We start from the raw sequence: 27,620 nt of genomic DNA on the forward strand, positions 1-27,620 counted from the left end.
ATGATAGATAGATAGATAGATGATAGATAGATGATTGATAGATAGATAGAAAGAAAGAAAGAAAGATAGAGATAGATGATAGATAGATAGATGATAGATAGATAGATAGATGATAGATAGATGATTGATAGATAGATAGATAGATAGATGATAGATAGATGATTGATGATAGATAGATGATAGATAGATGATAGATAGATGATAGATAGATAGATAGATGATTGATAGATAGATGATAGATAGATAGATAGATAGATAGATAGATAGAAAGAGATAGATAGATAGATAGATAGAAAGAAAGATAGAAAGAGATAGATAGATAGAAAGAGATAGATAGATAGATAGATAGATAGATAGATAGATAGATAGATAGATAGATAGATAGATAGATATGCTAGGTGAGATAGTAGATAGGTGAGGTGATGAGATATATAGGTAATAAAGATGATAGATAATAAAAGAGATGCAGAAGTGGATTCTTACCAGTTTGCACACCGAACCGGCAATAATGCTGGCAGAAACCCATCCCTGATGAGATGTTAAGAGATGATAGATTAGGTGAGAGATGATAGATTAGATAGATGAAAAAAGATTGCCCTCCACTGGCTAATTTTAGTAAAGCATGTTTATATATATTGTATACACATTCAGAAAACCTGCCCTCCAGTTGTGAATTTGGGAACTGCAGATTCAAACTTTGGGAATGGTCTTAGGTAGGTAGGTGGTGTGTGTGTGTTTGTGTTTGTGTGTGTGTACACAAACACATTTAAAAATCTGCCATCTAATGGTTAATTTAGGAACTGCATCCACAAAGGCAAAAAATAAAGGGAGGTCTGCCCTCCGGTGCTTGATTTTGGAACTGCAGCTTATACATATATATATATATGTATCTACGAAAATCTACGAAAACATATATGTTTTCATAGATTTTCACGGGTGTAGGTATGCTGGTTTTGTTGTATTCGGGTCTTTTCCAGTGTAAAATTGAGATTCCTGTGTAAAATTGAGACACACACATACGCATACATACATACGTCCCTCTAATGTTGACATTAGGAACTGCGGCCTCAACAGGTTAAAAATAAATGATCAAATCTGTCCCTTGGTGACTAATTTTAGTACAGCAGCTTCATATTATGCACACATGCAGGCTGCAATGGGAACAGTGACGTCTGCCCTCTGGTGGCTACGTTTAGTAGTGCTGCCTCCAAGAAATACGCCAGTCTGCCCTCTAGTGATAAATTAGGGTACTTGCAGACTTGCACTGGAAAAATCTGCCCTCCAGTGGCTAGTTTGGTGAACTACAGCTGTCAAGGGATATATATGGAAGAAGTGCCTAGGTTTCTAGTGGTTAATGTGATTATTCTTCAGCATATGGTCACTATAAGAAGCATCCTCTACTCTTCCATGCTTGTCTATCCCAAAGAATTCTAATATTGTTCACATTAACATTAAGCTAATGATGCTTTTTGGTATAGAAATAGCGTCCTTCTAAAAATGGGCCTTTTCAAACAGTTTTGCTTCACTTTATCTTGCGGGCCTGTAAAGTATAGAAGAACCAAGATTCCTTCATCTTTTTACAATTTCTATTTGAGCTTTGGCCGTGTAATCGGCCAGTTCAAATTTAAGCTAAAATATAAATTGTATGTATGTATGTATGTATGTATGTATGTATGTATGTATGTATGTATTTGAGTTACAACCCCTGGTATGCCCAAATCTCCCTTTATTTATTTATCAGCACACACACACACACATATATATATATAAATATACAAATTTATATTTTATATATATAAGAAAGGGGGAGTAGTGAGCTCCCTCCCATATTTGGGCATACCAGGGGTTGTAACACAAATACATACCCTTTTCCCTGGCCTAGCTGATAAGGAAGAGAGCCTGTGGCTTAGTGGCAATTACATCGGCCTAATATGCAATACAGCCCTGGTTCGATTCCCAGTAAGGGTATGGCTAGCTGATGAGACTTAAATAGGTTGAAATAGATCTATACTAGTCTCCCTTTATTTATTTATCAGCACAAATACAACATATATACACACACACAAACACACACACACACATACATACATTTCAATACAAGCATCACACACACACACACAAAACCCTGGGGGGTGGGGGAAAGGAAAAATCAAACTTGCCATCACGGATTTTGCATCAAATTCGGAGAAGCACAGACACGCAGGCAGGCCCCTGGAGTGAGTGATAGCTGTTTTCTTTTAAGTCACAAAAGCACAATATAAATACAGAGGTGTGTGGGGTGTGCGCGCGCGAGAGAGAGAACTCATTTTCCCCGTGGTAATAAAAATACATTCTTTACCGTTAAAATTGTAACTAGTGCAAGTCCTTGGCTAAGTCGAAGCTCAGCCTCTTTCGGGGTGCCCCCTTTGGGGGTTCATCAGGAGGATTGGGGAGGGACCTCGTACTTGAAAATGACACTGAAGATCTTCCCGCCCAAACGATCGGCCAGCCAAGAGTTTTTCAGCACTGCCAGCTTAAGGCTCTCGCATTTCAGCTTGGCGTGGTAGTTGGTGTGGATAGCCCGGCCCATTCCTTCGATGATCACCAGGTCGGTCTTCCTGTCTCGGACCAAGTTAGCCAGGCCCTTGTCCAAGCGGCTGCGAGAATCAAGAAGAGGAGGATTAAAGGACTGGAAGGGAACAGTTGGCTCCAATTAAAGAGATCCCTTAAAAGAACTCACACACACACCAGGATATCTACACTCGGTTCATTTTAAGCCTTTTAAATAGCTTAGCAGGTGTTTAGAGCCCCCCTCCCAATAGGCAAAGTCAGCACCCCTGTTCCCCTTTAAGTTTCTTTTTAAAGAATTTATAATAAGGGAAAGGTTCTCCTCGCACATGCGTGGCTAGTCGTTCCTGACTCTAGGGGGTGGTACTCATCTCTGTTTCTAAGCCCAAGAGCCGGCGCTGTCCGAAGACGTCTCCGTGGTCATGTGGCCAGCATGACTCAACTCCCGAAGCCGCACGGAACACTGTTCCCTTCCCACCAAAGGTGGTTCCTATTTCTCTACTTGCATTTTTTAATGTGCTTTTGAACAGCTAGGTTGGCAGAAGCTGGGACAAGTCACGGGAGCTCCCTCCGTTACATGGCGCTAGGGATTCAAACCGCCCAACTGCCGACCTTTCTGATCGACAAGCTCAGCATCTTGGCCACCGAGCCACCGCGTCCCTCTCGGTTTTATAATAAGCATCAGCAAATTGGAGAATTTTTCAGTAAGAGCTGGAGTTCCTTCAATCAATCAGACTAGAGCTGGAAGGGACCTTGGAGGTCTTCTAGCCCAACCCCCTACTCAGGCAGGAAACCCCACTTCCAATCTGGAGTTGGCAATCTACCTAAGCGTGACTTTGTAGGATCTTTGAAGAAGGTGGTTTACGGATAAGAGTGGGCAAACTCCGGGTTCTGGCCTGCTATCGTTTAATGCTAAAGTTGTCGCCAAACAATGCCGAAGGTCTCGGTTGGGTGCCAGAAGGACAAGTTCCTCGCCCGGGGCTAATTTTAAAATCGCTTTGAAATGGGCAAAGAAGACCCAATCTGGTGACTAACTTGGCACTTGCAGAAGAAAAGTTAGAGGGATTTATCAGCCTGGGGAAGTCAGTCAGCGATTCAGGCTTAAGATCCACGGATCATCCATTTGGCCCCACCCAGGACCCCAAAAAGGCACTCAATCAATACGTTTGTGCTTATCGTTTTTTATTCTACAATGACTGGGAAGATGGCAAACCTGAGATCCAAGCAGGGCGAACTGGAGCCTGTCTGAACCAAGAGGAGCCTCTCTTCCTTCAGGGCAGTTCTAGAGACACAGAGAGAGAAGGGGGAGGAGGGGGGGTTGTCAAATGGCAACACTCAGACCATGGGAGAAACGTCCAGCGAAGTTGCCCAGCATTAGTGCAACTTTACAAAGAGAGATGGTTAGAAAGACGGGAGGATCTTGGTAGAAGACAAAGGGGGGGGGGATGGGGGAGACACATGTTGGCAGTGTAACTTTCTCAGAGCCAATTTTAAGGGATCCCTTCCTTGGGAACCAAATGCTGCTTTATAGTGATCAAACCATATTTGCAGGTGTGGAAGTTGTCCCTATTTCACTTTCTAACATCTATTATCTATCATCCAATCCATCCATCCATATCACCTATCTTATCTTCTATCTATCTATCTATCTTACCTGTATTATTTTATCTATCTGTCTGTCTCTATTTAATCTATCATTTATCTATCCTATCAATTATCTATATCTATCATCTATATCCCATCAATTATCTATTATCTAGCTATATCTATGTCTATCAATTATCTATCTGCCTATCTTTCTATCCTACTAACGCTCTCATCTATGTATATCCTATAAAATCTATCATCTATCTATCTATCTATCTACCTATCTATCTATCATCTATCTATCTATCTATCTATCTATCTATCTATCTATCTATCTATCTATCTATCAAGCTATCTGTCTATCAATAATCTATCTATCTATATCTGTCTTGTCTATCAATAATCTACCTATCTATTTATATCTATGTCTATCAATAATCTATCTACCTATATCTCTATCATCTATATCTACATCTATCCTATCAACTAACTCTCTCTCTCATCTATTTATATCCTATCAATTATCCATTATCCATTATCTATCTATCTATCATCTATCTATCTATCATCTATCTATCTATCTATCTATCATCTATCTATCATCATCTATATCCTATCAATTATCTGTCTGTCTGTCTATCTATCTACTATCATCTATCTATATCCTATCAATTATCTGTTATCTTATACGCATGCCTGCCTGCATGCCTATCATCTATCTATCTATCTATCTATCTATCATCTATCTATCTATCATCTATCTATCATCTATATCCTATCAATTATCTATTGCCTATCTATATCCTATCAATTATCTATTACCTATCTATATCTATCAATTTTCTCTCTCTCCCTCCGTTCTCCCTCTGCTGTATCTGTCAGAGGGCCTTCTAAATGGGGTCTGGTTTTTGTTTTTCAAAGTATGTCAGTTCTGTTCGAACATTTTGATATTCCGCTAACAAAGGAAGTTTCATTTAACAAACTTTACTCCATCGATTATTGGTGAATAGTGAAAAATGAAAACTTTGTCCATCCTGATGTTTTTCCAAGACCTTTTTCCCTTCTGACATTTTTGTCAGGATCTAAGCATAGCCTAAAATCCTGCACACCAATTACTAGGAAATAGAAGTAGTTCTCTCATCCCAGGAGAGGATTTCAAAAACCCAGAAGTACTAATATTTAAACATTTGCAAATCATTCAACCCACATAAAATTAATTACAACTTGTCCATTTCTCTGACTTTAACTAAGGGTTACACATCAAAGGGGATGAGCAAAATGCAGAAAAGCCCAGGAAATTAATTCAAGACATGTAAAAGAGGTCCATCTGTTAGCGTTAACAGTAATTGTTCATATGTCACTACATTAGACTGGTTTGCCTGGTTATCTAGAATAATTTTCATTACAGTCGGGGATCAGAGCTGTAAAATTGATCAACCGAATAAAAGAGATTGAAACAGCGTAAAAAAATAATAATAAAGTGATAAACTATTTGATCAAGAAGAGACAAAACTAACTTTACTGAGTGGCCAGAAGCATTAGAAAAAAACACTGAACAATTTTTAAAATAGAAGGGGGCCCTATATTTCTGTTTTAATTCAGTGGTTATCTAAGACTTAGCCCCAGGAAGATGAGCACGAATAAATGAAAATAAATGTATTTATTAGCTCCATTGCTTAACACTGTAAAGTCGTTAAAATCAAGGTATTTATTGCTTCTCAGAATTTGCACCCGTTTCTGATTGTGAAGCAAAGGTGTCATTTCTCTCACTTGCGGTGATGCCCATGTCACTGTGTCTTCTTAATAGTCGCCTAACTTGACTTAGTAATTTCTTTTCAATTCCTTTATTCGGGGAACCGGTCCAAATTGGCTGCCTTTATTGTCAAAAAATTTACTGCGCTAATTAGACTGAAAGCATTCTCAGGGTGTGACTTTAAAACCTCCTTCCCGGGCCCAAAGGCAAAAACTTTTAATTCTTCCAGCTTAATTCTTCTAGCTTCGTGCCCACCAATCCTTACCGAATGATGGCATCCATAGTCGCGATCCTTTCCGCCACAAGCAAGGATTCGTTATACGTGACGTCATTCAGGGCAGGACCTGAATTGCAAGCCAAAATAACCTGGTAATTGCAGAGGAGAGAGAGAGAGAGAGAGAGAGAGAGAGAAAAGCAAAGGGCATTTTGGAGAGAAGTCATCGTGGGTCAGCACTCTCTATGACATACAGTGAGATGTGAGCCACTTTAAATCAGTACTGAAATACCATATTTTTCGGAGTATAAGGCACCTTAGGTTTTGGGGAGGAAAATGGGGGGGGGGATTCTGCCTACCAGGTATTCCTCTGGCTAGCGTCCTTAATCTGATCAGCTTCAGCACATAAGTTTGCTGGTTTTGAGCGTGCTTTTTATCCCCTGGTTAAGGGACAAAAAACAGCATCTAAAGCACAGCTGATCATCGGAGAGAGCAGCAATGAGAGAAGCAGGCAAAGCAGGTGAAGATCGCTTCACTCGTTAGCGCCTCATTAGGGCTGAAAAACAGCTTAGAAAAAGTGAGATTCGGAGTATAAGACGCACCCAAATTTTCAGCCTCTTTTGAGGAGGGGGGGGAGTGCGTCTTATACTCTGAAAAATACGGTATATTCTGAAATACATGTGCACCCGTGGCTCTCTTGGGGACGTTAGAATGAGGAATGCCAACATAATTAGGGTGGGGGGGAGCTCAATTCCTAGACCAGTGCACTTTCTTTCATCTTAGCCTGTGTGGCAAGATAACCATCAAATGCATCCAATATGATTTCGGGGGGGTTGGCCCAGAAATTAAAAAGGGGTCACACCTTCAATACTATCTGGGAAAAGTTTACAAGACCGAGTTGGTACCCCAAAAATAATGTATACCGTCTCGAAGCTTGCCCGTTCCTTTTCTTTTGGCCATGTCCTTGTTAGTGTTAACTCGCTGGCAAATAATTGACATTCGGTTGGTATCAATTGATCGACGGGGGTTTTAATGACAAGGGATCTCTGCAGTGGTGGGCTGGAGCCAGTTTGGACTGGTTCAGTTGTTAAACTAGTTGCAGCCCACCACTGGATGTCTGTCTCTTCTTCCTCTTAAAGCCAATTCCCCTGATGCAGATCCCCCATTTCAGCTAGGAGATCTCCTGCCAGGAGACCCCAGCCCCAAAAGGAAGAAGACAAAGGTTGTGGGGTCTTGTGTTGGGAGCTTCGAGGGGGAAGAGATGGGGCCGAAGAAACTCTCTTCTCTTTCTAAGTCCATCTTCCATGGAACCAAGTTCTTCCATTAAGGATTTCCACGAATCCTTTTTAGCCGGGATTAAATGATGTTTTCCTCCGCATGTTTTTTTTTTAATATAGTTGCTATAAAAATAGTAGCAGTACCGTTTTCTTTCTAGTCTTTCACTAACTGGGGGCTTTCCACAAGTCCCATCAAGGGGGGCAGAGGAAGACAGGAGTTGTAGTCGCACACACCCCACCCTCCAAGGCGCCAAGTTGGAGAAGGCTTATCTGGGGCCCCTTGTCTCCGCCTCCTTAAACCGCCAAGCCGACCCACAAAGGGTGGGCAAGAGAGAGAGACCCTCGAAGGCATGTCACCGTTAAGACGCCGCGGAAATGTTACTGACCTCCGTGCCCCTACAGAGCAATTCCCTAACAAAAGGGAAGACACCTAAGATGACATCAATTCCACTGTTATCTGCAAAAATTAAGGCACATTTATGAGCTGGGGCCTGCGAAAGGAAAAAGAGACGCATCAGACAACCCGGAGACAAAATTAACGCGTTCCTCACATTCGGCCCACGGAGTCCCCAGTGGCCTCAAGCCAAGATAGGCTGCTGGAGAAAGCCAAAATCTGGGAAGGGACCCACAACCACCCCTCAATTTTTTAAAAAAAAAAACAAAAACGTGAGAGGGAGATCTCTGAGTCCCCTGGAATGTCTTGAGTATTCTTAAATTTTGCAGGGGTCGGCATCTTAAACACTCAAAGAGCCACAAAGGTCCTAACCGGAAGCCGCCGCCCCCCCCCCCCCCCCCGGTCAATTCCGGAGCCAACCGGAAGTCCGGTTCCCCCACCATAGAGTCTCCTCCTAGTGCGGCGTCCTTTTTTCTCTACCTGTCCTAACCGAAAGCCCTATCAATTGTGGAGCTAACCAGCAACAGGGAGCCGCAGCCGAGGGAGGAAAGAGCCACATGAGGCTCCAGAGCTGCAGGTTGCCGACCTCTGATGTAGATTTTTTTTTTTGTCACGCGAGACAAGGGTGGGAGTAAGCAGGAAGAGTTGACGTTACACCAAGGAGTTCCTTGGAGGGCTGCCCTCTTCTGTTTAAAAGCAAATCTGGTTCCATCCAGAAAGTCAGTCTTATAGGAGACGAGAGTCTGGTGGCATGTTAAAAAAATTAGTTCAGTGTTTCTGAACTTTGCAGCAACTTTGAGATGGGGGGGGGGGGGGGACACACGACTTCAACTCCCAGAATTCCCCAGCCGGCCATGAATTGACATTGAAATTGACAGCCGTAAGATTGACATTGAAAATGAAGCAGAAAGAGGATGTAAAAATATTATCAAACAGGGAATTTATTTTACCGATGGTTGGAAAAAAGGGGTGGGGATGAAGAATGTAAAATGGTATTGCTAAGCAAATTAAATACCCAGACAACACAATACTTATAAAGCACGAAGGGTTGTATTTAATAGAAAAATCAACCAATAAATTAAAAAAATAAAGTTGCTGCGGTTGGGAAACGCTGAACTAGCCAATAGGTTTCCTCTCCTGCTCAAACCTGTGAGATCCTTCCCTCTGTTCCCCCCCTTTCTCCCCTCTCTGCCCAAATAGACCTCCAAAACAGTGGTTGAAGGCTGGGCCACGCGTACCTTGAGCCGTTCCACCCATTCACTGTACGAATCCTCAAGCCAAGGACGCTCTGGGGCATCAGCAAGGGGAAAAGGTGAAGAAGGGGGGGAAAGAGAGAAAGAGAGAGAGAAAGAGAGGGGGAGGAGAGAGAGAGAGAGAGAGAGAAATACATGATCAATTGTCAAAAGAACTTAGAAAATTGGAAAGCAATAGCAGCACTGAGAAGACCAGGCTGTCTGATCCTATCAGTTAAATAAAGAGTGGGGGTTGGACTAGAAGACCTTCAAGGTCCCTTCCAACTCATTCTACTCTACTCTATTCTGCATACTTTCTTCATCCTATTCTATTCTGCATATTCTATTCTACTCTACATATTGTCTTCATCCTATTCTATTCTATTCTGCATATTCTATTCATCCAATTCTATTCGATATATTCTATTCTATTGTAATTCTATTGTATTCTACTCTATTCTGCATATTTTCTTCCTCCTATTCTATTCTATTCTGCATATTTTATTCTATTCTACTCTATTCTGCATATTTTCTTCATCCTATTCTATTATGCATATTCTATTATATTGTAATTCTATTGTATTCTACTCAATTCTGCATATTTTCTTCCTCCTATTCTATTCTATTCTGCATATTTTATTCTATTCTACTCTATTCTGCATATTTTCTTCATCCTATTCTATTCTTTCTATTCTATTCTACTCAATTCTGCATATTTTCTTCCTCCTATTCTATTCTATTCTGCATATTTTATTCTATTCTATTCTATTCTGCATATTTTATTCTATTCTATTCTGCATATTTTATTCTATTCTACTCTATTCTGCATATTCTATTCATCCAATTCTATTCGATATATTCTATTCTATTGTATTCTATTCTATTCTGCATATTTTCTTCATCCTATTCTATTCTATTCTGCTCTGCATATTTTCTTCATCCTATTCTATTCTATTCTATTCTATTCTGCATATTTTCTTCATCCTATTCTATTCTATTCTATTCTGCATATTTTCTTCATCCTATTCTATTCTATTCTATCCTATTCTACTCTATTCTATTCTACTCTACTATTTTCTTCATCCTATTCTATTCTATTCTATTTTATTCTCCGTATTCTATTCTATTCTATTTTATCCTATCATTAACCCTGTGAGGTGGGTTGGGCCATGAGAGAGAGATTTAACAACCGTGCGCATTAACTTAATAGCTGCAGGGATTCCCTTAACAACCGTGGCAAGAAAGGGTGCAAAATGAGGTAAAACCTGTTTAACCGCTCTCGCTTAGCAATGGAAATTTCGGGGCCCGACTGTGGTCATAAGTCAAGGACGCCCTGTACTAAAAGAAGGGTCCTTCTCCATTTTCCCTCTCCCCTTCCGGTACCTTGCAATTTTTCCTTGGCTTCTTCGAATCCAAACTGGGGCTCCGTTTCAAGGACGCTGGCAGTGAGGAACAGCAGGAGGAGAGAAAAGGAAAGAGAGAGAGAGAGAGAGAGAGAGAGAGAGAGAGAGAGAGAGAGAGAAAACAGCATACAGGTGAGAAAAACCAGGTGCTGCAGCGAAATTTCCTGCTACTGTTCTGGGGAAATTTTAAAAAAAGCCCAATTAGGATTTCCTGGGTGACTTTTTAAGAGATCTGCCCAGCAATCTTCCCAAGGGATCAGAATGATCCCTTTGCTTCGGTGGTGAAATGTAAAAAACTCCCCCCCCCCCCCGTTCTCTGGGCGTGGCTTGTTGGTGGTGGTGGGGTCATGTGACTGGGTGGGCATGGCCAGCCTTTTAAAAAAAATTTAAAGCATTTTTTACTACCTATTCGCCCGAACTGCTCACAAAAAATGCTTTAAGAAGTGGGGGGGGGGGGAGCTCAGCTCTGCGATTGTGGGAACCTTTTTCCCTCCAACTTTTTAAAGCATTTTTCCCCCTGTCGGTTCAGGCCAATATGCAGGAAAAAAATGCTTTAAAAAACGGGGAAAAAAGCTTCCGACAATCGCACAGCTCCTAGCTGAGCTCTTTCTTTTACTACAGGTTCGCAGAACCAATGGCAATTTCACCCCTGCTTTGCTTCTTCAAATTAAGATTAGGTGGTGAAGGTGCTTTTTAGACTAAAAAGCAGATTATTTCCAATTTCAAAGCAGAACTTTTGGCTGGATTCGCCCTTGTCCAAAGCAATGCAGGACGTATTCGACTTACAAGTTTATTTAGTGACTGTTTATTTAATGACCGGCACTGAAAAAAATTGAATTAGGACAGTTTTCCACACTTACAATTGTTGGCAGAGTCATGGGGTCAAAAACTCAAGAGGTTTAACACAAATGGGACCCACTTCAACCGCCGAGGTCAGAAAAGACAGAGTTTCTGGGAAAATCATATCTGGTGAAAAGGGGCCCCAAATCCCGAGAGACTTACTCCGAGACGGCTTTGGCTCCCCAGTCGAAGACGTTCCCAGCTAGGAGACCCTTCACCAGAGCGAACTGCCTCTCCTCCCAGCCTAGGGAGTCCAGGGACTCAATCACCCCCTGGTAACACCGGAGGGCAATGCCGTTTTCCTTCTGCTTTATCTGAGAGAGAGAGAGAAAGAAAGAGAGAGAGAGAGAAAGAGAGAGGGGGGGGGTAGGGGGAGAGAGAGGGAGGGGGGGAGTTAGTCTTCCTTAGTTGCAACCGAGTCTCTCTTGAGTTACAGGAGACAGAATAAATTCATTCATCTTCCTTTCAAAAGGATCTTTCCATCTCTTCCTTCCTTCCCCCTCTTTCCCATTCTCATCTTCCTTCCTTCCCATCTCTTCCTCCCTCTCCCCTTTCCCTTCTTTCTTCATTTTTCTTTCTATCTTCCTTCCCTCCCCATCTCTTCCTCCCTCCCTCCCTCCCTCCTTTTCCTTCTTCCTTCCTTTTTCCTTTCTCCCTCCCTTCCCCAAATGGATGGGATAGGGAAGCAAAACTGGGTCAGGGCTCAAAAGAGATGGGTCCGCCCTCCAGGGCAGCGAGGAAGAGGCCTTACCTTGGAGTAGGGATCGGGGAAGTTAAATTCATTCAAGCAGTGTTCCCTTGTATCCAGTAAACTTCTCACTGTTAGGGTGCCGTATGCGCTGAGAAGGAAAAAGGAGGAGAAAAGAGTCAGTTATACTATTTGGGGGTGGGGGTGGGGGGATGTTCTGCGTTTTAAAACTACCCCTGGCTTATTTATAGCAAATTTTGCTCCCCCATTAACTCTCGCCAGGATTTATATAGGAAGAGAGGTGCTATTATATCACTAAGTGCTGTACCTTTTTATTCTTGGTGAATGTATTTTATTATGTACACCAAAGACAAATTCCATGTGTGTCCAATCACACTTGGCCAATAAAGAATTCTATTCTATTCTGTATATTCTCTATTCGATTCTATTCTACATTCCAATATTCTATTCTATTCTGTCTATCCTCTATTCTGTTCCATTCTATTCTGTCCTGTTCTATTCTATTCTACATTCCAATATTCTATTCTACATTCCAATATTCTATTCTATTCTGTCTATCCTCTATTCTGTTCTGTTCTATTCTATTCTATATTCAATTCTATATTCTTCTATTCTATTCTACATTCCAATATTCCATTCTATTCTATCCATCCTCTGTTCTGTTCTGTTCTATTCTATTTTCAATTCTATATTCTTCTATTCTATTCTACATTCCAATATTCTATTCTATTCTAGTCTACATTCCAATATTCTATTCTATTCTATTGTCTATCCTCTATTCTTTTCTGTTCTATTCTATTCTATATTCAGTTCTATATTCTATTCTATTCTGTATATCTTCTATTCTATTCTACATTCCAATATTCTATTCTATTCTATTCTGTCTATCCTCTGTTCTGTTCTGTTCTGTTCTATTCTATTTTCAATTCTATATTCTTCTATTCTATTCTACATTCCAATATTCTATTCTATTCTATTCTACATTCCAATATTCTATTCTATTCTATTGTCTATCCTCTATTCTTTTCTGTTCTATTCTATTCTATATTCTATTCTATATTCTATTCTATATTCAGTTCTATATTCTTTTCTATTCTATTCTGTATATCTTCTATTCTATTCTATTCTACATTCCAATATTCTATTCTATTCTATTCTGTCTATCCTCTGTTCTGTTCTGTTCTATTCTATTTTCAATTCTATATTCTTCTATTCTATTCTACATTCCAATATTCTATTCTATTCTAGTCTACATTCCAATATTCTATTCTATTCTATTGTCTATCCTCTATTCTTTTCTGTTCTATTCTATTCTATATTCAGTTCTATATTCTATTCTATTCTGTATATCTTCTATTCTATTCTACATTCCAATATTCTATTCTATTCTATTCTGTCTATCCTCTGTTCTGTTCTGTTCTGTTCTATTCTATTTTCAATTCTATATTCTTCTATTCTATTCTACATTCCAATATTCTATTCTATTCTAGTCTACATTCCAATATTCTATTCTATTCTATTGTCTATCCTCTATTCTTTTCTGTTCTATTCTATTCTATATTCTATTCTATATTCAGTTCTATATTCTATTCTATTCTATTCTGTATATCTTCTATTCTATTCTATTCTACATTCCAATATTCTATTCTATTCTATTCTGTCTATCCTCTGTTCTGTTCTATTCTATTTTCAATTCTATATTCTTCTATTCTATTCTACATTCCAATATTCTATTCTATTCTAGTCTACATTCCAATATTCTATTCTATTCTATTGTCTATCCTCTATTCTTTTCTGTTCTATTCTATTCTATATTCAGTTCTATATTCTATTCTATTCTGTATATCTTCTATTCTATTCTACATTCCAATATTCTATTCTATTCTATTCTGTCTATCCTCTGTTCTGTTCTGTTCTGTTCTATTCTATTTTCAATTCTATATTCTTCTATTCTATTCTACATTCCAATATTCTATTCTATTCTATTCTACATTCCAATATTCTATTCTATTCTATTGTCTATCCTCTATTCTTTTCTGTTCTATTCTATTCTATATTCTATTCTATATTCAGTTCTATATTCTATTCTATTCTATTCTGTATATCTTCTATTCTATTCTACATTCCAATATTCTATTCTATTCTGTCTATCCTCTGTTCTGTTCTGTTCTGTTCTATTCTATTTTCAATTCTATATTCTTCTATTCTATTCTACATTCCAATATTCTATTCTATTCTACATTCCAATATTCTATTCTATTCTATTGTCTATCCTCTATTCTCTTCTGTTCTATTCTCTTCTATATTCTCTTCTATATTCAGTTCTATATTCTATTCTATTCTGTATATCTTCTATTCTATTCTACATTCCAATATTGTATTCTAGTTCTATTCTATTCTACATTCCAATATTCTATTCTATTCTATTCTATTCTATTCTATTCTATTCTACATTCCAATATTCTATTCTAATCTATACAAACGGAAAGGTGTTTTTTTCCATTTTGCTTCTCCGTTTTTTGATATTCTCTTTTTATTTACATAACCAGCCTGCCTTATTCTTCATAAGTTAGGGCACATTCTTGCTTTAAGGCCCGTGTCCATGGGGATGCTGCAACGGTCGCAAACGTGAAAAAAATGGTCCCCAGTCATTTTTCTTTGGTGCAGTTGCAAACTTTGAACGGCCGCTAAACGAACGATCGTAAGTCAAGGACTACTTGTATCTCTCAAAACTTTGGCTGCATCCAGAAATGCAACGGGCATTCCCGCCACACACATATACACCCTGAGAAAGCCCCAGGCCCCAACTTACAACGGCTGCTGTCGGAGCGTTTGAAGCTTCTCCCGGTACTTGTGTCGGAATTTGTCGGCTCGCTCGGCGGCATCGACCGAATCGGGTTGGCTGGCTGCGGCACGTTTAGCGACCTGGCCGGGGAACGAGAGAGAGAGAGAGAGAAGCGGGCTAGAGGAGGGAAAAACTCTATGCATCTTTAGCCATCTTTTCTTTTTTAGGTTTCAGATCTGCCACACTTTCTACTGTGGGAAAGTGGGAGGGGGGGGATTATACGGAGTTGGGTGATATGTAGCCATAACAATATTCTTCTTAGAAAGCCAAGGTCATCTTTGTCTCAGCACCTGGCCATAATTGCATGGGTAGAATCTGTAGACGTGGCAGGGGAAGATTGGACCGCGGGATGGACTTGCGGGAGTGGAGGGCAGGATCTTGAACTTTCAACTGGGTGGGGAAAACCAGGAAGCTTTCAGATTCGGGTTTCCCCAGATGTGCCATTAAAAGTTGCTCTTTTAATAAAGTGCAACTTTGAGGAACTGCTTGCCTTGGAGTGTGAGTTGTTTGAGGATGCTATTTGTTATCCTGACAACCTGACCTGGATGACTGAGAATCTCCACAGACTTTTAGCTACGCAATTTGGGATGGACACCCTTGGGATGGTATGGGAGGAGTAGGAATGGATTTCCAGAGGGAAAAAACTGCAGACTACAGGAACCAGGAACACCTACTCACTTTCTATTATTCTACTATGCATTTTTCTATGGTGGGAAAATGGGAGAGGAGATTGTACGGAGTTCAATGACATGCAGCCATAACAACATTCTTTCTAGAAAGCCAAGGTCATCCTTTGTCTTTGCACCTCTGCACCTGACCGGAACTGGATGGGTGGAAGCTGCCAACATGGCAGTGGAAGATTAGACCATGGGATAGACCTGTGGGTGTGGGGGCAAGGTCTTGAACTTTCAACTGGGTGGGGAAAACTGGGGAGCTTTCAGATTCAGTTTTTCTCAGATGTGCCAACATGGCTCTCTTAATAAATTGGAACTTTGAGGAAGGCTTTTTCCCGGACTCTGATTTAATTTTGGGTGCTATTTGGAAACCTGACACCATGGGGCCATCCTGGAAAATGTAAGGGGACGGCCCTGCAAAGAGGAAACATGCCAGCAGTTTGGGGAGTAGCGTCAAGTTGACCACACCCACCAAGTTGGCCACACCCAGTAAGTAGTGGCAAGCTGGCCACGCCCACCCAGTCAGCCACACCCACCTCCCCCCCACGAGGTCAACCACAGCCCTGATGCAGCCCTCAATGAAATTGAGTTTAACACCCCTGCTCTAACAGGATGCAAATGACCAGTTGTCTGCAAGGAGTATCAAATCCTTCCATTCCCCACCATCCTGTCAGAGCTGAAGAAGCTTCTTGGAATGAGAAGCGAAACATCTTCAAAAGAAAAAAAAACAAGAAAGTCCAGCTGCTTCCGGAAAAAATCACTTTGGGGGCTCCAAGCACTTGTGTTCGGCTCCTTCCTGGGCTCCTTCCTGGGACAGGGGTAGGTGGGTGGATCACCCCCATCCTCACCGTAAACGGGTCCTTACCCCGTCCAAGGACTCCTCAAAGCAAGAGAGCCAATACTGACGGGCCAGGACGTCGTTGGTTAAGTCCACGGTGTCTGCGACGTACGTGGAGGGATCCTGTAGCAAGGGCAGATTGACCAGCATTCGCTCCAGACGATCCATTTCCAACATGTCGAACTGAGGGAAGGGGAAAAAAAAAGAGAATGCTGTGTGAGCAGGATGGATATATATATATATATTTAAAAATTGGTGGGGAATTGCAACCAAAGAGGAGCAAGGGAACGGGGGAGGAGGAGCATGCATTATAACAGCGAAAGGAAGCCACAGCCCAGGAAATGCCTGAGTGTTTTAAAAAAAAATCAATTTAAAAAGGGATAAAAATATGAATGTTGGCTTCCGTAAACCTCCATTTACTCTCAGTTGAAGGACTCAAACTTTGCTCCCCTTTTACGGTGGGAGTAGAGTATTAAGAGGTCAAGAGAGCCAGTTTAGTCTAGTGGTTAAAGCACCAGGCTAGATACCAGGGGACTGGGAGTTCTAGTCCCGCCTTAGGCATGAAAGCTGGCTGGGTGACTTTGGGCCAATCACCAGAAGACTGGGAGTTCTAGTCCCGCTTTAGGCATGTAAGCCAACTGGGTGACTTTGGGCCAATCACCAGAAGACTGGGAGTTCTAGTCTCGCCTTAGGCATGAAAGCTGGCTGGGTGACTTTGGGCCAATCACCAGAAGACTGGGAGTTCTAGTCCTGCTTTAGGCATGAAAGCCATCTGGGTGACTTTGGGCCAATCAGCAGAAGACTGGGAGTTCTAGTCTCGCCTTAGGCATGAAAGCTGGCTGGGTGACTTTGGGCCAATCACCAGAAGACTGGGAGTTCTAGTCCTGCTTTAGGCATGAAAGCCATCTGGGTGACTTTGGGCCAATCAGCAGAAGACTGGGAGTTCTAGTCTCGCCTTAGGCATGAAAGCTGGCTGGGTGACTTTGGGCCAATCACCAGAAGACTGGGAGTTCTAGTCCTGCTTTAGGCATGAAAGCCATCTGGGTGACTTTGGGCCAATCAGCAGAAGACTGGGAGTTCTAGTCCTGCCTTAGGCATGAAAGCCAGCTGGGTGATTTTGGGCCAATCACTAGGAGATTGGGAATTCTAATCCCGCCTTGGGTATGAAATCCAGCTGGTACCTTGTGCCAGTCACTCCCCCTCAGCCCAGCTCACCTCACCTCACAGGGTGATTGTTTGGGGGGAAATAGGAGAAAGGAGAATTAGTTCTGCTCGCCACCTTGAGTTGTTTATTTAAAAAAACAAAAAACGAAGATGGGATATAAATAAAAAAATAAGTAGAACTTTGCAGCTGTGCAAAATTTCCCTTTCTCCCCCCCAAATCTCAAACCCCCTTCTGTATGCCGCGCAAATCATACCAACAACAAAAAAATGTTACCCAGTGTCACATCTGCATGCTTCCCCTGAACAGAGAATGCCACGTTAATACCTGCGTTACGATGGCTGGCTGAGGTTCTCAACACAGCTGGATTTCAGAACTAAAAGGAGGTTTTGACGTCTTCCTTTTGGGTCAGTTGGAAAACAATTAGGGGGGGGGGAAACCCTGCATGATTCCGAGATTTCCTTAGCAGATGTTTCCTGTCCAAACAGCGAGCGAGTCCTGGCAGGCCGTTTTCCATTGTTTCATTGGAAAAAAGACACTGCCGGGACTCATCCCGCCTAGGAAACCACCAAGCCGGGGGTGGGGGGGGGGGGCTATATTTAGGTGAATGGGACCCACGGGGAGTTTTTTTTACTATGCCAGGAAGACTCACAGTGCCGCTTCGTTCCCGCTGCATGGGGCAAACGTCGGGCGACGTACTCAGGAGGCCTGAACTGCTAGCGTAGTTCTCCCCCCAGCTGTATAAATTGGGATCTTGTTTGCAGGAAGTGGAAGAAGAGAGAAAGAGAGGGGGGGGGAGATATATATATATATATAATATTCCAGCATATGCCCAAACAGTTCTATTTCTTTTTTTAAAGTTATCAGCAGGGTGGATTAATTAATTAATCCCCACCTTCGCCACAGTCCTTCAAGCCCTCCTTTGCTTGGGAGGACCATGGAATGAGAGACTGGGGAGCGGGGTTTTTTCTACTTTTGGGGAGGGCAGAAGAGAAAGGGGGCTGCCTACTTACTGTCTTGTTCTGCTCCTTTTAAGAAAGCGCCTATGGCTCCCAGGTAGCCTTCGTGCCTCAGAAATAGCGCCTGGACTTCACCCTGCCGTAATAACGAAACACGGTGTTGGCAAGGAACTCACCCCCCCCCATCCCCCGAAGGAGCAGCTGCCGTACATTTTACAAGGCCGAGCAAAAGAGCAAAAGGCACGGAGGTTGCTTCAGACCCAAACTCTGGGGAGGGTAACCCTGCTGGGACCAAGAGCACAAATTTGCCTTTTTATTCCAAATTTTGGGTAAAAGAATAAAAAAAAAACCTTGGAAGGAAATATTAACAGAAGCAGGAAACTAAGGTGTTCATTTCTCCAGGGGCGTCTAAGACCACCTGAGTCGCCCTTGGGTGTTTTTTCGTTCTCCCCAAACCTTGAAGGCACCTTTTAAGTTCTTCCTCTGATATGGAGAAATGTCATCATCATCATTTAACCACCCCATCATCCCTTGCAGGTTGGAACTGAATGGAGCTAGCAGAGTGTTTTAATGGCCAGGTGCCCTTCCTGTTGCCAGTGTGGAGTTCTGTTCAGTGGATATATTCTCATTGTAGCCGGAGAGAGAAATATCTGACTCTACCTAGGATCGAACTCACAGCCTCCTGATTGTGGGGGCGAGAGCACCACCTCTAGGCCACAGCACCTGCTCCCACGGAGAAATTTAAGGCGACAGGGAAAAAGCAGTTGTATTTCTTTTTAGCCATAGAGTATTTGCTCTTGCTTGCAGACGTTTCATCACCAAACTAGGTAACATCATCAGTGTTGGAAGGGTTGTGGAGAGGAAGAGGACTGTGAGGTCCTTGACGTTCTCTGAACTTGAGGATTTACTTGCAGATGTTTCATCACCAAACTAGGTAACATCATCAGTGTTAGAAGGGAGAAAGGTTTGCTCTATGCTCTCTCTCTCTCTCCCCTTCTAGCACTGATGATGTTACCTAGTTTGGTAATGAAACGTCTGTAAAAAAAACAAAACTACCACCAAGCTCAGAAAGAGCTAAGGACCACGCACCATTTCATTTGTCTAAATACCTTTACAGAGGGCTACTTCCGTGCCCACGCAACGATAGCCTCCAATTTTCACTTTGCTCTGCCTTCACCCCACCCCACCCCACCCCACCCCACCCCGCCAACCTGCTCCAAGATTTCTGATTTAATTGTTCCGGCTACCTTGGAGAAGAAGTTGATACTGTAAGTGATGGTACGCATGGTGACTGGGTGACCGCGGATAAAGAAGCCCCCGAAGTAGATTTTGTCCAGGTTGTGGAGTTTGGCGTGCAGGCAAGCCAGCTGCCCGATGTCGTTGCTGATCATGTGCAGCAAACTTTTGGCCATGTCTTCTTTGGAAAAATCTGAGAAGGGCACAAGAGGGGAGGGGGGGATCAAGCACACACACCCACACAAGATTTGAGTCAATTAACAGGAAGGTTGCCGAATTTGATTCGGAATGAGATTCAGGGAAAGAATCAAAGAAGGGGCAGTGAGATTTGGAGGTGGCCAACATATCTGGAGAATGAAAACAAATAAAGGCCCTTAAAATTAATGGGCAAAATTAAAATTTTTAATTTTAACAGACCGAAGAATAAATTCCTACCTTTATCCGCCGTGGCAGATTTTCCAAAGCTACTAGCTATCAGGTTCCCGCTGAGTCCGAGGGTTTGGTATGCCCCACCGTAGATGTCCTTCACCAGCATGTCAACGTTAGTGTGTTGGCCCTTCGAGGCGAGCTGCAGCAATTCATCAAACTTCTAAAAAAGGGGGAAACCCCAAAGGCCCATCAGATGAGTAGCCTTGAAGGATGGATATTTCTGGTTTCCTATTCCTTTCGTGTTCTTCGTGAAATCAGTTCTCAGTGGCTTGCCCTCCCTTAGAGAGAGAGAGAGAGGAAATCTCTTTGCCTCTAAAAATCTAGCCTGGGAACCTTAAGACACAGCTCTTTCTCCTGACGAGCTAGCTCTCTAAATGCAGGATGAGAGCCGTTGGAAAGTTTAAGCCTTGGGGCGTGGAATTCTCCCAGCAATACGGGAAGCAATTGGGTTTTCTCCCATTTCTGCCACATTCCTTCCGTTTCTCCTACATATCTTCTACATACACATGTACATAGATACATAGACATAGATAGATAGATAGATAGATAGATAGATAGATAGATAGATAGATAGATAGATAGATAGATAGATAGATGATAGATAGATGATTGATAGATAATAGGTAGGTAGTAGACAGATGATAGATAGATAGATAGATAGATAGATAGATAGATAGATAGATAGATAGATAGATAGATAGATAGATAGATGATAGATAGATGATAGATAGATAGATGATAGATAGATAGATAGATAGATAGATAGATGATAGATAATGATAGATGATAGATAGATGATAGATAGATAGATAGATAGATAGATAGATAGATGATAGATAGATAGATGATAGATAGATAGATAGATGATAGATAGATAGATGATAGATAGATAGATGATAGATAATGATAGATGATAGATAGATAGATAGATAGATAGATAGATAGATGATAGATAGATAGGATAGATAGATGATAGATAGATAGATAGACAGATAGATAGATGATAGATAATGATAGATGATAGATAGATAGATAGATAGATGATAGATAGATGATAGATAGATAGATAGATGATAGATAGATAGATGATAGATAATGATAGATGATAGATAGATAGATAGATAGATAGATGATAGATAGATAGGATAGATAGATGATAGATAGATAGATAGACAGATAGATAGATAGATGATAGATAATGATAGATGATAGATAGATAGATAGATAGATAGATGATAGATAGATAGATGATAGATAATGATAGATGATAGATGATAGATAGATAGATAGATAGATAGATAGATGATAGATAGATAGATGATAGATAGATGATAGATAGATAGATAGATGATAGATAGATAGATGATAGATAGATAGATAGATGATAGATAGATAGGTGATAGATAGATAGATAGATAGATGATAGATAATGATAGATGATAGATAGATAGATAGATAGATAGATGATAGATAGATAGATGATAGATAGATAGATGATAGATAATGATAGATGATAGATAGATAGATAGATAGATAGATGATAGATAGATGATAGATAGATAGATAGATGATAGATAGATAGATAGATAGATAGATGATAGATAGATAGATAGATGATAGATAATGATAGATGATAGATAGATAGATAGATAGATAGATGATAGATAGATAGATGATAGATAGATAGATAGATAGATAGATAGATAGATAGATAGATAGATAGATAGATGTTTAACTTAAGAGCAATCCATCAATCAAATGCTGAATTGCTAGGCAAAAATGTTACCTTGGTTTTGGTAAGCAATGTTCCGAGGCCCCAGAAAGTCCCGCCTCCGATAGAACTTCCGCCAATCCATTCAAATTTATCTTCTGTTTCCACCTATCGATGACAAGAAGCAGATTCGTGCCTAAATCCCACCGCTATCAAATCCATAAGGACGCAAGTGTGTCTCTATTGCAGCCTGCCATTGAATTGGGCAAGCGGATGTATTCTATTGTAGCACCCTCATGCTTTCGGGATCCAAATTCCGACGCTTGGCAACTGACTCACGTTTATGACGGCTACAGTGTCCTGGGGTCATGTGATCCCCTTTTGCAACCTTCAAGTCAAGGGGGAAGCCTGATTCACTTAGCGACCGGGCTAACAAACCTAACAACTGCAATGATCCGCTCAACAACGGTGGTGGGAAAAGCCATCAAATGGGGCAAAACTCACTTAACCCATGCTTCCCTTAGCTGTTGTGGCCCGCCAGTGGAGCTGGGAGCAGATTCGGACAGTGAGGAGGTTGGGGAGGAAGATGGGCCAGTCCTGGAGTCTGGGGAAGGCTCTGAGGAGGGCTCTGTGTCGGAGGCAGAGAGGGGGCCAGGGCCGTCCTACAGTTATCAGCTGCCTTCAGAGTCGGACATCAGTGAGGCAGAAGAACAGCTGGAGCCTGATCCCAGTGTGAGTGGCCAGACGAAGGGAACAGTCAAAGAACAGGGGTTGACTTGGGAATAAGGCCACAAGTGGGCGATGAATGGCCCCTCCCAGAGGGAATAAAAAAGGAGAGAGAAAGGGGAGTGGAATTTGCAGGAGACCATTAGTTCGCTTAATTGGTTCGTGACTCTCGGAGGCTTCTTGCCAAGGTCTGCAGCTATCGGCCTGGCAGCTCTCCAAGACAGATGAGGTCTGTGACCGTAAATCCTCCCTTGAAAGACTTCGCTGGATGGGAAGGAGCAGAATTCACAGTCAATGAATAACAGGGTTTTTTTGTCGGGACCAGGAGTTTGCTTCAGGCTCTCGGGAAGCCTCGATCAGAACATTAGCAACGGAAGTTTGGGGCTCCATTGTGCTCCTAAGCCAAGAGTTACCTGTATGTTGATTAAACCAACCTGTCCTCACCTTGACGATCGAAACTCCGGAGCCAATGTTGACCAGCAAGTAAGGGAAAATGTGGGGATGGTTCATCTGAAACCTGAACTCGGGGTCGGCATCCTTCAGGTAGACGAAGGCCTCGTGGGGGATGTTCTTGAGGACAAAATTGCACCCCTTAATCAGGCAGGTCATCACGTCTTCTTTATCTAATCTGCCCGGAAACCAGGTAAGGAAAACAACAAGGCCGTTAACAGCTACAGTAGCAGCTCATCCCTTCCTGAAATGAAGCCCTGTTGTTGTTTTTCTCCCCAAATATATATATATATATATTCTTAGTTGCAACCAACGCTCTGAAGGAGGATTCAAAGGTGGGAGGTTTCGTAGGTACCCCGAAACAGGCGTCTCCTCGGCACTCGCACTTACTTTAATCCCAGCTTCTCCTCAATAAGTTCTTTGAATTTGTACGCACCACCCCCTGTGGCTTTGATGACTTTCGTTTCGGTATTGACGAGGTGGTCTTTGATGAAATCCAAGCAGGCTTCGATGTAGGTGTTCTCGAACTTAATGAAATGGAGACGGGCCGTGATCTCCTCCTGGACGGTGATCTCGTAGGGAGACTCGTGTTCGACATCCTTCGGGGGGGGAAATCGACAAACAGAAAGGGTTCAAAAGATTCCTCTGGGCCAAACTTCTCTCGCAGGGTGGGGGGAAAAAAATAATCAGGTGAGTCTGTTTCAATTTCAGCAGCTTTTAAAATAGCTGGACTTCAACTCTCAGAATTCCCCAGCCAGCTGCTGGGCTAGATTCGATTAGTTTCAAACAAGGTTGCTGAAAACTAGCAAATTCATAGAGAGGAGACTCTTAAATCTCTGTTGTGGCCCGCCGGCGGCCTGCGGAGCTGGCAGCAGAGTCGGACAGTGAGGAGGTTGGGGAGGAAGATGGGCCAGTCCTGGAGTCTGGGGAAAGCTCGGATGAGGGCTCTGTGTCGGAGGCAGAGAGGAGGCCAGGGCCGTATGCCAGTTATCAGCTGCCTTTGGAGCTGGAGATCAGTGGGGCAGAAGAACAGGGGGAGCCTGTTCCCAATGTGCACATGCGCAGAGCTGCCAGAAGGCAAGAACAGTTAAGACAAAAGGGGCGACTCAGGAATAAAGCTTGAAGGTGATTGGCCCCTCCCATAAGACATAAAGGAGGAGCAAAGGCACATGAGCTTTTGCAGGAAGCAACTTTGTTCGTTCTGGTGGGTTTAAACTCTGAAGCTCCGTTTTGACTCTGTGCTCCGTGTGGCCTTGCAAAGCTAATTGGCAATTAGGTCTTTGGCAGCCTTTCAAGGGAAATAAAGGTGGGTGCTTATCAGCCTTATCCCGAAAGACTTTGGCAGACTTCTGTCGGACTCTTTACAAACTATTTGTGACTCATTACGGGCTGAATATATGAATATAATTCACAGCCGTTGAAATAAATAGAACGTTTTTGGGAATAAGCGTGTGCTTTTTACTGTCTCAGGCAGCCTAGGTCAGAACAATCTCAGAGATTTTGGGCCTTTTTTGTTATCATATTTGGGCACCTATCATCATCATCATGTTTTAACGACCCCATAATCCCTTGCAGGGTGGAGTCTGGGCAACTGAATGGAGCTAGAAGAGTGTTTTAATGGCCAGATGCCCTTCTTGTCGCCAATGAGGAGTTTTGTGCAGCAGATATATTCTCATTGTGCCCAGAGAAATAGCTGCCTCTACCTAGGACTGAACTCATGAACTCGTGATTGTGAGGCGGGAACTCCACCTCTGGGCCACCACACCACTTATATTTGGGCACCTGTGCCATCCTAAAATGTTGGTTGGCATCTGAGCCCCTGGCATCTCCTGCTGAAAATCGCTCAGGCTGGTGGCTTTGAGTTTCAAAGACAAAATGGAAAACAGAGGTGTCTTACCTTGCACGACTGATCGAAGGACTGTACCCTGGCCACTTTATGTTGCACGGTGGAGTAGTAAGCCAACTTGGCCAACGATCCCCCTGTTGGCAAAGGAAACCAGGATTGAGAAAAAGCAAAATCTGGGGCACGGTTGACAGGCATATTTGCTCCAAATGTCCGAAGAAGACGAGGCTCAGAGCCAGACACCCAGACACTCACACACCCTTCTTGCGCAATGCCAATCCAGACATCACAAGTCTTGTCCCTCAGGAGGTCTCAAGAACTGGGGTAAATGGTGAACAGCAGTAGATATATTCTCATTGTGCCGAGAGAGAGAAATATCTGCCTTTACCTAGGATCAAACTCACAGCCTCCTGATTGTGAGGCAAGAGCTGCACCACTCTAGCGGTCTCTATTTATGCCTATTGATAAAAGGCTAATTCAAAAAAAAAAACGATCCATTTTCCATTTCCCCTCATTTTGCTTTCTTGTCCGTAAGTGGAAAAATATTCCTTGCTTAGAAGTTTCACAATTTCTGGAGATTTTTCAAGGTTTAACCACCACTGGGCATCATCTTCCAGATGGATGGACTCCAATTCCCAGAATTCTCAGCAACGCTGACTGGGGGATTTCTCCTTAAGTTCTAGGTTGGATCTCTGAGAAGTTTCCAACGGTTACTTCTGGGTGTTGAAGTCCCCACAAGTCACCGAGATCATGGTGGGAGGCCCCCCTCTTTCCTGTTAATTGCATTAACCCCTTCTTCAGCAATCAAGCAAACTACGAAAGACCTCCACTTGCAACGGTTCATTTAGTGACCATTCAAAGTGACAACAGCACTGGAAAAAATGCAACTTAGAACCGTTTTTCACACTTACGACCGCTGGGGCATCCCCATGGCCACATGACAAAAAAAATCAGTTGCTTGGCAACTGACTCCTATTTATGATGTTTGAAGTGTTCTGGGGTCATGTGATCCCCTCTGACAAGCAAAGTCAAGGGGGAAGCTATTCACTTAAAGGTAAAGTTGCATATATGTGCTAGTCGTTCCCAACTCTAGGGGGCGGTGCTCATCTCCGTTTCAAAGCCGAAGAGCCAGTGCTGTCTGAAGACGTCTCCGTGGTCATGTGGCCGGCAGGACTCAACGCCCAAAGGCGCACGGAATGCTGTTCCCTTCCCACCAAAATTGTGGTCCCTATTTTTTCTCCTTGCATTTTTTACGTCCTTTCAAACTGCTAGGTTGGCAGAAGTTGGGACAAGTCACGGGAGCTCCCTCCGTTATGCGGCGCTCGGGATTCGAACTGCTAAACTGCTGACCTTTTTTGATCGACAAGCTCAGGGTCTTAGCCACTTATTCACTTAACAACCATCTAACTTGACAACTGCAGCAATTCACTTCACAACTTTGGCAAGAAAGGCTGTCAAGCAGGGCAACAGGCGTCTTGGGGTCAACTGGTCGTAAGTCGAGGACTAACTGTACGTAGGCAGAGAACAAGGAAAGAGAGAAAGGGACTGTCTTTACTTTTAATAAATTCACTTAATCGGGTGTTTGTTTGTTTTTCCTCTGCTCCTCATCTGACTTTCCACGCTGCCAGTATTAAAACTTGTGATTTTATGAGGCACGGACCAACGTCCAAGTTCCACTAAACCAAGCCAGGAGTTAACTCGTAATTCATGTTTTGCAAAGCCAGAAAATGGGTTGAGAACTTTAATCAGAGACAAGTATATTGCACAAATAAATATGGCACAGAGTAATTTATGAGCTACCTCATAAACTGTGCGTGTAGATAAAAAGCCATATATATCTATATATACATAAACACACACAAACAGAAAGAGGAATTTTAATCAAGATAATCAGCTCAACACACTGGACAGGTATGAGTGCATTCCCACTAAAAACCACACAACAGGATAAATTCATTCAACATACAAAGCTGGAGAAAAGGAAGGCGTGTTTTGAACATGTGATCACAGACCACTGACTCCTCGCGGAGAAATTACAGCCAAGATCGGATGCTCCATTCTTTCAAGCCAGGAGAAACACAGGTAGCCCTCGATTTACGACCACAATTGAACCCCAAATTTCCGTTGCTAAGTGAAACATTTATCGGTTTTGCCTCATTTGACGAACTTTATTACCATAATTGTTAAGTGGTTCGGTGAGGTTGTTAAGTTAGTGACACAGTTGTTAAGTGAATCTGGGGATCGCATGACCCGGGACTACACAGCAACTGTTATAATATGAGTTTCAGTTGCTAAACATCTGAATTTTGATGAGGATGGCCATGGTCGTAAGTGTGAAATAGGGTCATAGGGCACTTCTTTCAGTGCTGTTGTAACAACAGTCACTAAATGAATTTTTGCAAGCAGAGGACCACTTAGTGAGGGAATTAAAACCATAATTGCTGGACTCTTGGAACAGAGTAAGCCGCCATATTTCTGGTTTAAGAGCAGAAAAGCAAAACTTCAAAACAAGCCCATCAAATCGGCCTCCTCCTTCTGTGCCCTTAACTTCCCTGCCTCCTTATCACCAGGTGCCAGCCACGCCAAACTCAAGGGAATATTTGCACATCGCAAAATGCCAACTGCAAAAGCACAGAACCCCATCCCCCTGGGACATTTCCCATCCTGTAATTTCTCTACCAGAAATGTTTTGTTGACGGCCAGCAGAAAAAAAACCAACAGACCATGAAAGCGTCAGCCTTGCTCACCAGAAGCTTCCCCTGAATTTCGTCACGTTTATAACCCCACTTTT

The 27,620-nt window shown here is 42.4% G+C and overlaps 2 protein-coding genes across 3 annotated transcripts in view; both read right to left on the reverse strand.

Moving 5' to 3' along the window:
• TTC34 (tetratricopeptide repeat domain 34) overlaps positions 1–27,620 on the reverse strand; it is a gene marked incomplete at its 5' end in the record, with an annotated part of 233,841 nt that overhangs the window by 130,352 nt on the left and 75,869 nt on the right. The gene's annotated exons all lie outside the window — the stretch shown is intronic.
• PANK4 (pantothenate kinase 4 (inactive)) overlaps positions 2,315–27,620 on the reverse strand; it is a 28,276-nt gene continuing 2,970 nt past the window's right edge. The window contains exons 2-19 of one of the 2 annotated variants that reach the window (XM_081954937.1): positions 24,884–24,966; positions 23,377–23,585; positions 22,981–23,164; positions 21,886–21,978; positions 20,106–20,259; positions 19,682–19,863; positions 18,489–18,570; positions 18,128–18,228; positions 16,341–16,496; positions 14,769–14,881; positions 11,999–12,086; positions 11,410–11,561; positions 10,388–10,443; positions 9,011–9,060; positions 7,765–7,869; positions 6,153–6,253; positions 3,761–3,829; positions 2,315–2,636 (exon numbers count right to left, since the gene is read on the reverse strand). In XM_081954937.1, coding sequence (XP_081811063.1) covers positions 2,417–2,636; positions 3,761–3,829; positions 6,153–6,253; positions 7,765–7,869; positions 9,011–9,060; positions 10,388–10,443; positions 11,410–11,561; positions 11,999–12,086; positions 14,769–14,881; positions 16,341–16,496; positions 18,128–18,228; positions 18,489–18,570; positions 19,682–19,863; positions 20,106–20,259; positions 21,886–21,978; positions 22,981–23,164; positions 23,377–23,585; positions 24,884–24,966 — 2,198 coding nt within the window. In that variant the 3' untranslated portion in view covers positions 2,315–2,416. Of the gene's footprint in view, positions 2,637–3,760; positions 3,830–6,152; positions 6,254–7,764; positions 7,870–9,010; positions 9,061–10,387; positions 10,444–11,409; positions 11,562–11,998; positions 12,087–14,768; positions 14,882–16,340; positions 16,497–18,127; positions 18,229–18,488; positions 18,571–19,681; positions 19,864–20,105; positions 20,260–21,885; positions 21,979–22,980; positions 23,165–23,376; positions 23,586–24,883; positions 24,967–27,620 lie in introns of those variants that run through there. The other variant, XM_081954938.1, reaches the window with a different exon arrangement.

Source organism: Natrix helvetica (genome assembly GCF_964273705.1).
Source record: "Natrix helvetica genome assembly, chromosome: 5".
Taxonomy (NCBI): Eukaryota; Metazoa; Chordata; class Lepidosauria; order Squamata; family Natricidae; genus Natrix; species Natrix helvetica.